We start from the raw sequence: 16193 nt of genomic DNA, 5'->3' as shown, positions 1-16193 counted from the left end.
ATTCTGTTGTATCTTTCATAACATAGTTGAGAATCATCTTTATACAAAGTTAAGCTAAAATTGATTGGTGAATGAACAAAAAACATAGTTTTTGCCTATTCATGTCTTTTAATTTTCTTAATAAATGGGTCCGTGCATGATGTCCTCTACAGATGACATAGCATATCATAGGAATAAAATATATTTTTTTCAAAAATGTCTATATTTAGTTTATTTCTTATGCTCCAAACAACGTATTGACCTAAAAAAAAAACTAAATTCACACACACACACACACACACACACACACACACACACACACACACACACACACACAAAAATCTTGATATAATTGTAATAAATATAAATATATTCATAATAAAATATATTTTTTTGTTAGGCTTAATATGCAAAAAGCACCATGAAACAACTGAAGAAAAGTGTCACAGAACATAAATATTGTATTTAAATAATTTTGTTATCAAAAATATATAAAAACAAACAACAAACGAGAAGAATTAATGATATATATAGCCTATTATAAATAATAATTTATATAGGCTAGCCTACTTCTAGTTTTTCAGTTAGTCAAATAGTTTGTTATCTTCTTATCAAATGTCACAGATGGTAGAAGAGTATGTCCAAAAATATGGTATTTAAATAATCTTGTTATCAAATATATATAAACAAACAGCAATCATCATAGGCTAAATCACAAATAAATAATAAATTATATACTCCCGGGTTCTCAGTTAGTCAAATAGTTTGTTACCCTTTGATCAAATGTCACAGATGTACATTAGAGGAGGAGCGATCGACCAAATCGGCTAAAAAACTACATTTCCCATCATGCAACAGCAACAACACGCCACAATCCTATCTAAATGCATTATGGGAAGGAGAAGCTTGTAGACCATTTTAGCTGCAGATGACATCGAATGATCTGACCAAGTGTGTGATCTTTTGGCGAGAGGTGATCTGTTTGCAGTCATTGCATTTCTCAATATTTGAGAAATATTTCACTTCAGTGTTTCGTTGAATTATATTTGGTAAGTTTTCGTTGTTTCGGGGCGTTTTTTGCGCCCTTTTCAACGACAACACGACGACACAGTCTCCATTTTGATGTGCCTTCCTGTAGCTTACTGAACTTCTCACATAACGAAAATGGAGACCACACGAACAAAAACTACTGCGACAGGCTTTTTAGACATGTAACATTGAAATAGCATGTGTTTTGGACACATACTGGTAATACCGTATTTAACGGGCATGTACCGTGGTATTCTTTGACGTGCATTGAATTACCATGTAAATACCGCGATTTTGAATTTATTCAGTTCCTTAAAGTTAAATATGCAATGCAGTGTTTTTCTTAGAACAAGTGCTGTCATCTTATCAGATGGTAATATTATGGTAACGTTACGTACATGGTACTTCTAAGAATACCATAGTACATGCACAACAGAAAACACAGCACTACCATGTTACTTTATATCATTGACCAAGAGCACATATGTTTGTGGTTCTACGTTAGCAATCTTTGTAATTTCATATAATTTGTGATCATGATATGTGCAACAGATTAACATTGTACTATAACTAATTGTTTTATACCTTTTAACAGGCCTTGTATTGAGAAACGAAGATGGGAGCAGATAAACGGTCAGTGTTTTATGACTTCATGAGGTAACTATTCTCACAACTAGGGATGTGCCCAAAGCCTAAATCCGAATTCGGAAAGGCATGGAAAATGAAAAACACCATTTATGGATCTCCTGAAGGGACATGGTTAGGCTTGCTGCGGTAGTCTGTAACATTGCAGTACATAATGATTTCACTTATATGTGAGGATAGTAAGGAGAGATGACTGACAGGACAATGTTGGATGACTTGGTGCGCAACAGATCCTAAGGATCACTGACAAATATCTTGAAAAATGTGCGGTCAGTACCGCCACTTCCTATACACAGAGTGCGCATTCAAAAGTGATTTCCATATATTGATAGCGGCTCCCTGATGCCCCCAAATGCGAGCAAAATGCAAAAGCATTGAAATGTATTTTTTTCCTCCCATCTCATATTTTTTTTCCATCACCATGTCCCTTTAGTGGCTCCGTAGAATGCGTCATGTCATTTCCTTTCCGAACATAGTGTTCGGCTTTTGGCACATCCCTACTCACAAACTTAATTTGAACGTCATAATATCATAATCTTGTTGTAATCATAGGGTTAGCCGTACAGAACGCAGCGGCAGGTACGGCTCTGAACAGTCTCGCGATGACGACCGCAGGGACCGCCGAGATCGCGACGATCGTGGATACGACTCTCATCGCTGGAGTGATGATCGTCGTAGTGACCGTTACGATGGTGAACGTGGCGACAGAAGTGATCGATATTGGAGCAGGGACAGTCCTGAGGTGAGGACTTACCAATATGAATGTGTTTATTAGATGTTTTAACATAGAATGATGCTCACCTTACTAATTCTCATCCGTGTAACAGCGAGGGAGGAAACGGCGCAGCAGTGACGGGTCTGATGACGGACACCACTCGGATGGTGATTACTCTGAGCATGATTACAGAGGAGACCCAGCTGACGAGAAGGAGAGCAAGACCATTATGCTCCGGGGTCTGCCCATGAACACATCAGAGGCAGATGTAAGTCCTTTGTGTTTTTTTCCCCCAATCGGTCAGAAGCAGTGTCTTAAGTAGTTTCCATATTAATAAAATCTTAAAAATGTCATGGTAGTTACTGAAAATATAATATAATTGTCATTAATAAATAAATTTAATAAATATTTCAGGCTCGAAATTAATACTTTCGGATAATGGAAATTTCTGCAGTGCATAAAACTAATATTAAAATTAATTATTTTTTAATTTAATTTATTTATTATTACTAATAAGTATATTCACAAATTTCTGTGATTTAGGTTTTATTAAATATGGGCCTAGAATATTTATTACATTTATTTTATTATTATTTTTTTTAAATATTCCAGCCCCTGAACTAATAATCTTGTCATGGAAATTTCTGCAGTGAATATAATAAATACAGCTGCACTATCAATTGAGAATCATGATTTTTTTTGGTTTAAAATAGAGATCACAAATCACCCACGATTCTGAATAGACAAGCAAAATAACATGTAATTTACTACAGATTCTGGCAAAATGATAATTGCTTCAGTATTTAAAAATTCATTTGAATTAATTATTTAAAAAAAATCGGTTTGAATGATTCAATGACTCACTCATAAAGACTTAACTTGTTTCATTAATAGATGAATAAACATTTTTAAACGAATCTCTTAAATGAATGATTCAATGAAGAATTATTTTTTTTTTTTTAAGTCACTTGTCGCCACCTACTGGTGTAATGATGTAACTGATACAATCTTTAGTTGAAGCATTGAGTTTCGCACACAAAAGGTGGTTTACTCTTTTGATCGCTACCGTAGACATCAGTGTTTATATCCGAACTATAAACTCTTATCCCAGTACTTCTGTGATATTTTGAATTATTGTAGCAGAAATAATGATACTGTGTGGTTGAAAAGAGTTTGTGAAGCTGTTTCATACCTATACATGACAACTGCTCTCTCTCGATCAGCGACAGCACCAATGCAGATCTGAATGTTTGCAGCGATCGTACTTGTCAAAGATTTAGTAGACCCAGGTGAATCGTCGTCATTTAGCAATAAGATCAAATGGGTGTTTGAATCAACATCGCAGTCTTTTACCAAATAATCACACAGCTCTAATAAATAATAAATGTAATAAATATATGAAATAAGAATTAAACTTGAATAAAGTAAATCAGTTTTTTTTTAAATTAAAATTAGTTTTAGTGTTAATAAATGTATCCTAAAGTTCATAGATTTAACTATTAACTATTACTATCTGGCTCAGTGGTTCCCAACCTTTTTTACACCAAGGCCCCCCTCCTCTCTGAATCAATACTTTTTTTTTTTTCCCAACTGAGAGAGTTTGCGTTTTGAGCCACCGTTCAGTCTGTATTTCACAGCAACACGATGAGAAGCGGCCTGGGCTGATCCAAACAATCACAGATTACATACGAGAGAGGTGGTGCCTTGTTTTAAATGTATTTTTTTTAATGAATTTAATTTAGCTTTTGTAATGTAACGTATTAATAATTTAATTAATTAATTATATTAACTTAAAATTAATTTAAATATATTATCTTGTGGCTTACCTGGAGGATCACTGAGGACCCCTAGTGGGCCGCAGCCCACAGGTTGAAAACCACTGATTTGGCTTGATGTTAAACACACTTCATCTGACTTCACTTTATAATCCACAGATTCGAGCAGCCATTGACCAGCTCGAGGGTCCAAAGCCGATGGACGTGAGGCTGATGAAAAAGAGAACAGGTGAGACTGATGTACCGCGGATCCTTCCCCTCCCAAACAAACCTGTGTCCGCTGGGCCAACCTGCTTCCGCTCAAACGCCTTTTGCCATAGCAACATGTTAATCTGACCTGTTTTACCCTTCAGGCCACTGAGTTAAGATATTTGTTGCACATTAGATACATGTTTGGAGGTAAGTTTTTGTATAGGTTGTGTGTGGCTCAAAATTGGCACAGTTTTATTTATGCCAATTGAAGTTACATGAACGTAGAAGCAGTCATGTATCTTCATCTTGTTTAAGTAGGTACGTGCATATAAAAGATCATCTAATTTTATCTGATGGCAGCATCAGATTACAAGAAAATGTTTATGACTGTTTACTTTGTTTTGATTATTGATTCAACCTATTTTATTACGGTTAGATCCACAGTTAGAATATTATAAGGTGCTGTTGCTATGGTAAAAGTTTCCAGGCAACCCCCGTACATCTCTTTGGCCTCTCTGGGTCAAGGGGGTCACGAAGCAGTTTGTGACAGAGTTTGAATGTTGTACCACTGAACCATTTTAAACTAACACGCCTCCCGTCTGTATATCTGAATGCCTCTCTAGGTATAAGCCGAGGTTTCGCCTTCGTGGAGTTTTATCACTTGCAAGATGCTACCCGATGGATGGAGACCAATCAGGTTGCTTCCTAATCACCAAGTCTAGCTTTTGCCCTGGGGAATAATGCAATTTAAGTACAAAAAGACAAACTGAGGGGGAAAAAAAGCAAAGTTGCTGCCCCAGCAGACTATATGGACTGAAATGGACTGGAGCTCTTGTTTTTGAAGGCAAGGTGTGACCAAAACATAGAAGAGCCATTTGATGGATACACTGGCTTTTCACCTAAGTCATGTTATTAACTTTTTACAAGAACTCTGTTTGTTAGCACGGGTAAATTTAAAAAAAAAAAGAAAAGAAAAAAAGCACTGATTTTTAAGAGGGAAAGAAATAAGTAATAAAGTTCAGATGTGACTTGAATGACTCAAATGGGCTTTAAGCTATACATTTTTTTTAATGCTCTGAAAAATGTTTTACATAGGTGATGTTAAGTGTTTTTGTTTTTTTTTATTTGTTTTTTTTTTAATTTGTTTTTTATAAAGTTGTTCAAGTCTAGAAGTAGAAGTGAACTGTGGTGCTATATTTAACATCCCATTTCATGCAGTTTTTAATAGTAATTAGTTATTTTGCGCAGAGAAAGTAAATGCCTCGTCTTGAAAGTCCCCCCCATCCCGTTTAAGAAAGGAGTGCCTTTTTTTTACACTCTGTTCCGGCCCCATCCGGACACTCGGGTCCCAAACACACACCATCTTACACATTAAACCCTCCCGGGCGATCCTCACCCTAAACCCTCGTGGCTAATGTGGTTGTTCTTGGGCTGAGATCAAGCCTTCGCAAGAGAGAAAATAACCAAACCTTTTCTTCCTTTTTCAGAAACTACTGACCGTTCAAGGCAAGACTGTTGCCGTGCACTACAGCAACAACCGGCACAAGTTTGAGGACTGGCTCTGCAGCTCAGTAAGTTACATGGGCTTCTCAAAATGTTGAACCGAAGTTAGAGTATCAGTTTCATGGTGAATATTGTAACGGCCTCATTCAGAAATTTCATTATTAGATGTTTAAAAAAAAAAAAAAAAAAGGTTTCACAATGGAAAAAATGTTAGAAATTCTATTAAACTGAAGCATATATATATTATTATTTTATTTTTTTTATATAAATATTCACACTATCGTACAAAAGTTTATGGTCAGTTTTGTATTTCTTTAAGAAACTAATTCTTAATCATCAGAGCAATTGATCAAAAGTGACAGTAAAGACATTTATAATGTTACAAAAGATTACAGTTTCAAATTAATAAACTACAATAAAAAAAATTAATATTCATCAAAGTATCCTGGGGAAAAAAGTATAATTTCCTTCAAACTTGTTAAGCATGAGACGCGTCTTTCTAAAACATTAAGAAATCTTACTGACCCCAAACTTTTGAATGGTAGTGTGTGTATAAGGTATAGTTATTGTTGTAAGAAGTTTAGTTGTATATTGTATTTTTTTTTTTTTTTTTTTTTCTCTTCCTATGAACAGCCTTTGATGCAGATAAGTCATTGAAATAAATGATGAATATTGTAGAAAATAAATGACTTGAGCTAAGATCTTAAAAATCTCAAAAACATCCCTAGCTGAGCTTTGCTTTGGAAAACTTAGTTATACACAATTTAATTGTAGCATCTCAGTATTTCAATTGGTCCACTTGGTGGGCGTCCATCACGGTAAGTGTTCAAGCCACTGTAGTGTGCTTGTTACCTGATGCCCCATAGCAGAAGTGTCAATTAAAACAATATGACCGGTTGCTTGCAGTGTGGCCTGTACAATTTCCGGAGGAGGCTGAAGTGCTTCAGGTGTGGCGCAGTTAAAGCGGGTAAGTAGATCCCTAAGCAGGAAACCGCTGTCTGCACCCATCCGGATGGTCCAGTCAAACACCGTCATGTCCTTTTTTTGAACTAATAAGATGTATGTGCAGTTATCTACAGTTTTCTTTACTAATACATGATAGTGAAGAATTGTTTTTATCACTCATAATTGTTTGCTACTTTTTTTTTCTTTTGTATGTAGTACCTGATATTATGGCTCCTCTTCAGAGTTCCATATGTTTGTTAGTCAAATCAGGCATCAAAAAATAAAACACAATAAGCCCTTATATTATCGTTTACATAATCTGCCGCCTCAGTGCCAATCATTTAAAAACAAAATACTCATTTTTGTCGATAACGTTATGTCACTATGGGATTGTAGGGATCGAATCATGATGTGCCCAAAGCTTTTTATGGGGCAGTGATGTGGTTTGAATCAGGCTTCTGTGTTTTAAGGAAACTCAATGTGCTTTTGTTCTTTTGTGTTTATTTTCAGATTCTGAGTCCAGCAGCACCACAGGAGCCACAGAAACCCAACCTAGTGGTGATTACTATGGCGATAGTAAGAATATTTCTACTGAATTAGAGATGCACAATAAATATTATCTGAAATATCAATTGCATATTATTGGCTTGAAAAATTGGCCAATTTCTAGACTGATACTGATTTAAATGCCAATGTTTGCTGATACCGGTATAACCACCAGTGTAGTGTTGTCAAAAGTACCGGTACTTCAGTACCAAGTCGGTACTGAAATTTTGAAAATGTGACGATACCAGCATTTCTGTAGTACCGGTAGTACCGAGAATCCGGGTATATTCGGTACCCACTGATAGGGCTGTGGCAGTATTTACTTGAATGTGACACGAGTGAAGCACAAAGCTTTGTTTACAAAAGAAATAATAGGTTAGCAATTAAATGTGACATCGCAGCCATGGAAACATTTTGGTTCATGCCGAATGAGAGAGGTAGGTGAGTCCATAAATTAAAGCTTTGTATTCCGTTTTGCAAATCACGATCTGGTCATCCGATTATCAGAGAATTTAACAATATTCCATTAGCCTAGTTATTCCACTTAACATGGAATCGCTGTTTCTTTTCCCAAATCTTCACTCACACAGGGGATTATAACGTTTCTTCCTTTCGTTCGCTTTTAGGCCTATTATAGGCTATTCGCATTCTTTACTGTGGTAAAGTAGAAAAAAACACCGTAGTACAGAAACCTTTTTGCTTGCACATCAGTTTCTATTTAAAGGGTTAGTTCACCCAAAAATGAAAATAATCATTTTTGGGTGAACTAACCTTTTAACACAGTTTGTGCTTGTTATTAGACTTAATAAGGCGCGTCAAGTTTATTTGTATAGCACTTTTCACACACGCTGGTAATTTTTACTTTCGCTTCCTCTGGCAGCGCTAAATCAAATATAGCCTGAATGTCTGAAGATAAAACTCGCTCTTCAGACCTTTTACAACAAGTGTCAGTTCCTTGTAACATCAGGAGATAACATGAAGATATTATTAAAGCGAAATGGTCTCTTTCCTGCTCGTGTCCCACATCCCTCTCAAAGAGCAGAGCAGTAGGCTATATGACGCATCTTTGTGTAGAAATAAAAAACGAATGTTTTTTTTTTTTTTTTTTTAAATATTTAACTTTCTTATTATTTAGGTTACCATTATTTTCCAATCTTTATTTCATAGTTTTACAGGCTGTAGTGTGTCGTTTCATTGAAGGAATAGCTACTTTTTTTTTTTTTTTTTTTTGTATTTCAAATTTTTTTTTCATTGAGGTGTATATATACACACACAAACATACACACACGCTCCAAATATTTATATGTAAGATTACCATATTTAATATGTTTTTAAAATAGGCTATATAAAATAGTTGCAACAGATTTTGCTGTGGTACCGAAATTGGTACCGAGACCCGTAAAATTTTTATGGTATTGGTACCGACTACTGGAATTTTGGGTACCTTGACAACACTACACCAGCGTGATGTGCAATACTTGTTTTTGCATTCACATTGACATGTTTGCATGCTTTGACAGCCATCATCCTGAGGAACATTGCCCCTCACTCCACTGTTGAAGCCATACTGTCTTCACTCGCCCCTTACGCCAACCTCTCGCCCGGCAACATCCGCCTTATTAAGGACAAACAGACGGGCCAGAACAGAGGGTTTGCCTTCGTCCAACTTGCCTCTCCTTTGGTACCTATTTTCTCCCTTCCGCAGTCTATACAAATCTCTTTTGTTCAAAAGATTAAATAGAGAGTTTTTGTACTTTTGAAAGAAACCAGTGTTTTTTTGAAGATACGATAAGTACTTTTGTATGTTTTTAGCACATTCTGATGAAGATGTTTGTTTTGCAGGAAGCATCACAGCTCCTAACCATCCTACAAGGCTTACAGCCCCCTCTCAAGCTGGATGGGAAAACTATTGGAGTCGACTATGCCAAGAGTGCTCGAAAGTACGTACCTCTCACTCATATTCTCGTGCTGTTATCTGTAGTTGTCTTGCTCAGAAGAAATCTTCCATGGGATGTAGCTTGATTAGTAATTCAGTTTACTAAAAAGCCTTTTTTCCCCCCCTCAGGGACTTGTTATTACCAGATGGGAACCGTGTTAGTGCCTTTTCGGTCGCCAGCACAGCCATTGCAGCTGCTCAGTGGTCCTCTAGTCAGGTGCGAACAACTTTATTGTAACCATGCCTCAGTGTTAAAGCAGAATTCTGCATGCATGACTGATTTAATTGACTACATTTCACTTTACAGCCTCAGCAGAGCGTGGAGCCGACATCAGAATACAGCTACCTGCAGGAGGGATATGTATCCTATTCACAGGTCAGGACTGCACAGTCTAAAACAACATAAAAATTTGCAGTACATTGTTTGAATGAGTCAGTTTTATATTAAAGTGCCGAGCTAAGATGGTTTGTTGTGTTTAGGAGTACCAGGCGTACTATCAGCAGCAGGCTGGAGTTGTGGACCCTTCCCAGGCTAATGGCATACTTGGAGGTAACGTTTGCCCATTATGATTCTCCAATTAAACTAGATAGATAGACATTTTGCCAGATCGACATGATATTTTGTTAAAAAAAAAAAAAAGTAAGAGGATTTGTGCTTGCTGCTTTACAGCTGCTCCAGGTGTGAAAGTTCTTCCTGCTGCTACCGGAGTGGTGATCTCTCAGACTGCGCAGGTCTATCAACCTCATATCATCAGCCAGCCAGCTACTCAGGTGACTTTTTTTTTTTTTTTTAATGCTAAAACTTGGTTATTAATTTATAAGCAAGATAAATAAAAATGATTTAAAAAAAGACAAAACAAGCTTTAAAATAATTTTAAATAGCTATAAAAAAAAAAAATCTGAATCTTTCAATCATTTTTAAAAAATTTTTTTTATTTAATTCAGTCCCTCAACAACTGGCAATTTGAAGTATCAAGTTTATCACAGTCTTGGAAAATCTGGATATGAGGTTTTTTAGACATGGAAAAAGTCATGGATATAAATATAATTTTAGTCATTGTATTTTTGTATAACTAAATTTCTAGGTAGTTTCTGGGTATGTCAAGCTTAAAGATATTTTATTGGGTAGAAATTCCTATTTGTGAGTAGAAAATATTTGTAAAAAATCCAAGTAATCGAACCACTAGAAAAGTCATATAAATTAGTTATTGAAATTTGAAAAACATTATTGAAACTTGTATAAGTAATTTAATTATAATTATTTTATTTAACTTTTTCTGTAAATAAAAAAAGTTTGAAAACAAGCATCTTTGTCATTACAGCAGAAGTGCCAGAAATATCACTGGGGTCCTTCAACTATTGTCTTTGACAAAAGTTGTAAAAAAGGTTGAGAGCCAGCCTAGTGTAATGATCGTTCTAATGTAATTATAACCCATTTTATTGTCAGACGTTGCAGATTGACGGGAAAGCCCAGCCCATCACAGCCGCTGCCACCATTTCCTCCCCAGCAGCCTCTGCAGTCGCGGCAACTAGTACAGCAACAGCTACCTCTCAGGAAAACCAAGCCAGTAAGATTATATCATTAAATCCAAACCATCCAATCAGAAAACAGGATGCTACAGGTCGTTTTCTGATTCTTTTGCCATTTTCCTGTTTTCTCTAGCTGTCCCAGACACGTCATCCTATCAGTACGATGAGTCTTCTGGGTATTATTACGACCCCAGCACTGGCCTGTACTATGACCCAAACACACATGTATGTGTCCCATGCTGTTTTTGGCAAGATAATTCTATATTTCATCTGAGATCTTGTAGAATGTTCTAAATGTTTCTGTCTGTAGTACTATTACAACTCCCAGACCCAGCAGTATCTGTACTGGGACGGGGAGAAGCAGGCCTACGTGCCGGCGGTGGACGCCAACAATGCGGCTCAGAACGCTTCCTCCACATCCACTCCTCAGAAAGAGAGCAAAGAGAAGAAAGAGAAACCTAAGAGCAAAACAGCTCAGCAGGTAATAAAAGTTTATGCTTGGATGCTTTTAATGTGTTATAATACTAAGTGATTGGACTTTTGCTTGCTTTTGTGGAAAATTCAGAAAAATTGCTGAGACACTCTTTTGACATGAGCCAGTAAACAACCAGCCTGAACACCCTAGCAACCACATAGCAACACATTTAAACCAAATCAGAATAACCAAGCAACCTTTTAGCACTGTCCTAGCAGCCATTTACAACACCCTAGCAACATACCGGCGAGTTCATGCACGGCATTATGTTCAGAAAATGTAGAAAATCTTGTTTGATTTCAGTCCTTCACTGGTGCTGAAAATCTCTCTATCTTTGTGCATCAGATTGCGAAGGACATGGAGCGCTGGGCCAAGAGTCTGAACAAACAGAAAGAAAACTTCAGGAGCAGCTTCCAGCCCATCAGTCAGGAGGAGAGGAGGGAGGCGGCGGCGGCTGATGCTGGTTTCACGCTCTTTGAGAAGAAGGTATTGCTGAAGACACATTGCATTCTCTGATCAAGATGATGATTGTTTTATCATAATTCATAGATTGTTTTCTTTGCACATGTGCAGGCAGGGGCTCTGGAGAGGCTTGTAACAGAGGCATCCAAAGCAACCGAAGAAGAGAGCTCCTCATCAAAGGTGCCAAATGCACTGTGCACCACTATTAATCACGTCAGCTTATCAGGTCACGTTAGCTTATTCATTTATCTCCCTTTGCTGTGCCACAGGTGGGGCTGGTGGCAGCGTACAGCGGCGACAGTGAGCCGGAGGAGTGCCTGGAGGGAGATGACAGGGAGGATAAGTTGACCGACTGGAAAAAGATGGCGTGCCTGCTGTGCCGGAGGCAGTTCCCCAGTAAAGAAGCTCTGATCCGCCATCAGCAGCTCTCAGACCTGCACAAGGTAATTAGCCACGGCCATTTGAGTTTTTATAATTGTTTCTGTCTCTTCTGAAAATATTAAAATCTATATGTCTCTGTTTTTCAGCAAAACTTGGAGGTTCTCAGGAGATCCAAACTAAGCGAAGCAGAACTGGAGGAGTTGGAGAGGAAAGAAACCGAGGTGTGAAACCTCATTATAAATACACATCCAAACTTCCTTCTTTTAAAGACTATTTCCTGGAATTTACTGACACGCTTGTTCCTTTTACCTTCTGAACAGATGAAGTACAGAGACAGGGCTGCTGAGAGAAGAGAGAAATACGGTATCCCTGAACCCCCTGCACCCAAGAAAAGGAAATTTACCCAGCCAGCACCTGTAGTGTAAGTTTTAATCACAATATGTTTTGCGTTTCATTCAGTAGAGGTGTTTACTGTGACAATACAATTGCATTATCAATGTTAAGATGCATTTTGCACCATTCGATTTTGCAGAAATTACGAACAGCCCACAAAGGACGGGTTGAACAGCGATAATATCGGCAATAAGATGCTGCAGGCCATGGGCTGGAAGGAAGGCAAAGGTCTGGGTAGAAACCAACAAGGCATCACAACACCTATTGAGGTATGACTCATTATTCTACCCATCATGTTGTCATGCTACATTTAGTATTTGATAAACATTTTAACACAAAAGTGTCTTGTGTGATTAGCATAAAAGTAATTTTCAATGTAGGTGGTGTATGAATTTGGCCAGCACCAATGAGCTTTTTACTCTTTTTACTTTGCTTTTTGAGATCAAGTTTGAAAATCAAGATGCATTTTAAAGTTCTTGTGAGAGGTATTATTTCACAAATTAAGTGTCGCAATTACCTGTGCTGTTCCGCATGCAATGCAAAAACAGCAAAAAAAATTGTCAACTCACCAACCATACAAGGTTGATTTTGAACCCTGTTCTCAGCCTCAGTAGCTAGCAGATGTGTGCAAATAGCTGACATGACTATGATGTTATCGGCATGAATCTGCCATCCTGTGTCAAGAAACGAGTTAGTGACCCCTCCCATCCTGCATACAGTCTTTCAGACTTCTACCTTCTAGAAGACGTTAAAACGAGAACTGCCAGATTTCAGAATAGCATTTTTCCAAGTGCTTTAAAGATTTTAAATAGCATCTGACTTCTACACTCATGTTATCTTAATTTTTTTTTTTTTTCTCTCTCTCTTTTGTAGTACAGTTGTTGTGTTCTAAGCACTGTATTTGGTATCTGCAACTATTATAATACATTGCATATATGTGTGGGACGCCTCATACTAGGGGTGGGAGAAAAAAATCGATGCCTCGCGATTCTCTCTGCAACAATTCTGGATTGATTCTAAGAATTTCAGAATCTGTTCTGAGCATTTAACCGCAGATGCGCGATGACGCTGCAAGTGCTTTAGAAACACTCATATTCTGCTTGCTTCCAATTCCTCACACAGACACACACACCACTTGAACCTTCCATAAAATAATCTTTCATAGTTCAGAAAGGTTGAAGCGAATTACAATGGTATTTTCCTTACAAATTCTCTACGAAAGCATCATTTGTTGTTTGGAATGCTGTGGGTTCATATATTAAATATATGAAACTCGCTGACAAGGCTGCTTTCAATTTCAAATGCTGATGTGCGCTTGGTGAAGAGCGTTTGCACAGGCAGCTGTGTGTGACTCCGTTTAAGTGGTTAAAGGGTTAGTTCACCCAAAAATTAAAATTGTCATTTATTACTCACCCTCATGTCGTTCCACACCTGTAAGACCTTCGTTCATCTTCGGATCACAAATTAAGATATTTTTGATAAAATCCGATGGCTCAGTGAGGCCTCTATTGTCAGCAAGATAATTAACACTTTCAGATGCCCAGAAAGCTACTAAAAACATATTTAAAACAGTTCATGTGACTACAGTGGTTCAACCTTAATATTAAGCGACGAGAATACTTTTTGTGCACCAAAAAAAACAAAATAATGACTTTATTCAACAATACCTAGTGATGGGTGACTTCAAAACACTGCTTCATGAAGCTTCGAAGCTTTACGAATCTTTCTCGAATCAGTGGTTCGGATCGCGTATCAAACTGCCAAAGTCACATGAACTATTAAAATTCTGAAATGCTTATGACGTAACGAATCCTCATTTACTGAAATCATGTGACTTTGTCGCTCCGAACCACTGATTCGAAACAAAAGATTCGTAAAGCAAATCGGATTGTGAGGTGCCTATAGATCCCCACCCCTACCTCATACCGGTGAAAAATTCCTTGTACGATTTGCATACTTGGCCAATAAATAATGTTGATTGGTTGATCTTGCCTGCAGGCTCAGTTGAGAATGAAAGGAGCCGGTTTGGGAACTAAAGGAAGCAGCTACAGCCTCTCGGCTTCAGATACCTACAAGGATGCAGTCCGGAAAGCCATGTTTGCACGCTTCACAGAAATTGAGTGAATGAGAATCTGTTATGTCAGTTTGGTAAAAAAGAATTGTGACTTTGGTCCTCTGTGCTGAGGAGTGTCATGTATTTATTTTGACTTCAGAAACTCTGATGAACATGGGATATGCGACTAGAAGAATGTGTACATATGTACAAAGTCCTCAAGAAATGTGAAAAAACATGTTTTTGATTTTGGTTATTTGCTTTTTCCAAAATAGATCTTGAGCTCTGTAAAGTTTATATATGATCTCATTTTTGTACATAAGAAAATAAATGAGACGACCTGAATTGAATTTGAGTGCTTTCATTTTTTTGTTTCACAGAATGTAATTGTTTTTTTTTTCGCCATGAGACTTTATACTGATTGGGTTGTTTGGTTTCATCAAATATTTACAAGGCAAATTTGAAATGTATGTGTGCTGCCTGGAAGTTAAAAAAACATAAGTAGAGAACTCTTTCCTGTTTGTCTTAACCACAACACCTTTCACTACTTCAGGCATGCCAGGGTTTGCCAAAGTGATGCTTTATCATGGTACCAAAAGTTGAGAATGTTTTGATTTTATTGCAGATATCTGACGCCTCTTGATCAGAGAATCCCACCAACATTGTTTAGCAGATTCTATCTAAAGCGACTTGCAGGCAGAGTCTAGTTGTGCTTCTGTGAATCCAAAATGCTGTATTCTATAAAAAATAAATAAATACTAAAAATAAATAACAATAAAACTGTTCTTTCCACACTCTTAAACAGATCTTACATTTATTCAATAATATATTTATTTTTTATATTTAAACACACACACACAAAAAAAAAGTCTCTGCTACATTGTGAATGTAGTCACTGTTGAGTTGGCATGGCTTCTCACATTTCAATATTTCTTACTCTCTTTTTGCCTATCAAGGTTCTAGCTTCTTGTTAAACTCCTGCATGTTTGAACACGACAGTGTGTTTGTTTTACTGGTTTCATACATTTGCTGCCTGTGGCATAGTTTTTCATACGCGAGATGTTGAAACAACACCAAGTTCACAGGAATCAACCTTTTTCAGGAGAACAAACTTGTTTGTAATGTCACTGCTGACTGACCGGGTGGAGAAATGTGACATGTCAGTGTCTCCAACAAACATTCACTAATGCAAACAAGTATTAGAAAGTTGTCTTTGTTGGAACGCCTAATTCTAGAAAGTTAGTTATGCAGTAGTTATGCTCTAGAAAGTACTGTTATGCAGTGCACCTTTATGTCCTAATAAATATTTGTGTGTATGTATATATTGGATAAAATATATCATCCTTAAATGTTTTTAAAGATGGAAATCATTTATCACAATGTTACATTTTAGTCAACATAAAATAACTGGTAACACTTTACAATAAGGTTCATTAGTTAACATAATGAACTGCACTTATACAGCATTTATTACTCTTTAATTTTAATTTCAACATTTACTAATACGTTATTAAAGTCTTGTTGACATTAGTTAATGCACTGTGAACTAACATGAACAATGAACAACTGTTTTAATTTTTTATTTTTTTTATTTTACAATGTCTTTGTTACACATTACATGTAGGCTAGCCTTA

At 36.9% G+C, this 16193-nt stretch overlaps 1 protein-coding gene across 3 annotated transcripts; it reads left to right on the top strand.

Moving 5' to 3' along the window:
- The first annotated feature begins 830 nt into the window (after positions 1 to 830).
- Positions 831 to 14909, top strand: rbm5 (RNA binding motif protein 5). Of its 3 annotated transcripts, none has more exons than XM_051897058.1 (25): positions 831 to 1028; positions 1604 to 1641; positions 2206 to 2395; positions 2481 to 2636; positions 4303 to 4372; positions 4959 to 5032; positions 5823 to 5906; positions 6745 to 6805; positions 7294 to 7359; positions 8850 to 9010; positions 9172 to 9269; positions 9395 to 9482; positions 9573 to 9641; positions 9746 to 9815; positions 9936 to 10036; positions 10713 to 10833; positions 10929 to 11020; positions 11106 to 11276; positions 11616 to 11756; positions 11844 to 11912; positions 12002 to 12175; positions 12260 to 12334; positions 12434 to 12534; positions 12646 to 12775; positions 14505 to 14909. In XM_051897058.1, the coding sequence occupies exons 2-25, from the start codon at positions 1625 to 1627 to the stop codon at positions 14628 to 14630; spliced, it is 2505 nt and encodes an 834-aa protein (XP_051753018.1). In that variant the 5' UTR covers positions 831 to 1028; positions 1604 to 1624; the 3' UTR covers positions 14631 to 14909. The 3 variants fall into 3 exon arrangements, with proteins under 3 accessions (XP_051753018.1, XP_051753017.1, XP_051753019.1); XM_051897057.1 differs by having other exon boundaries at positions 851 to 1028; positions 1604 to 1665; XM_051897059.1 differs by having other exon boundaries at positions 853 to 952.
- The last annotated feature ends 1284 nt before the right edge of the window (positions 14910 to 16193 follow it).

The sequence above is a fragment of the Ctenopharyngodon idella genome, chromosome 6 (assembly GCF_019924925.1).
Source record: "Ctenopharyngodon idella isolate HZGC_01 chromosome 6, HZGC01, whole genome shotgun sequence".
NCBI lineage: Eukaryota > Metazoa > Chordata > Actinopteri > Cypriniformes > Xenocyprididae > Ctenopharyngodon > Ctenopharyngodon idella.
Note: the sequence above shows the minus strand (reverse complement) of the source record. Positions and strands in the feature narration are given on the sequence as shown.

Bases quoted from the DNA above. Each gene is read 5' to 3' on its own strand.
- rbm5 (XM_051897057.1), top strand. From the start codon at position 1,625: ATGGGAGCAGATAAACGGTCAGTGTTTTATGACTTCATGAG. The intron at 9,483-9,572 runs GTGCGAACAACT...TTCACTTTACAG, and splicing joins CTCAGTGGTCCTCTAGTCAG to CCTCAGCAGAGCGTGGAGCC. The intron at 10,834-10,928 runs GTAAGATTATAT...TGTTTTCTCTAG, and splicing joins CTCTCAGGAAAACCAAGCCA to CTGTCCCAGACACGTCATCC.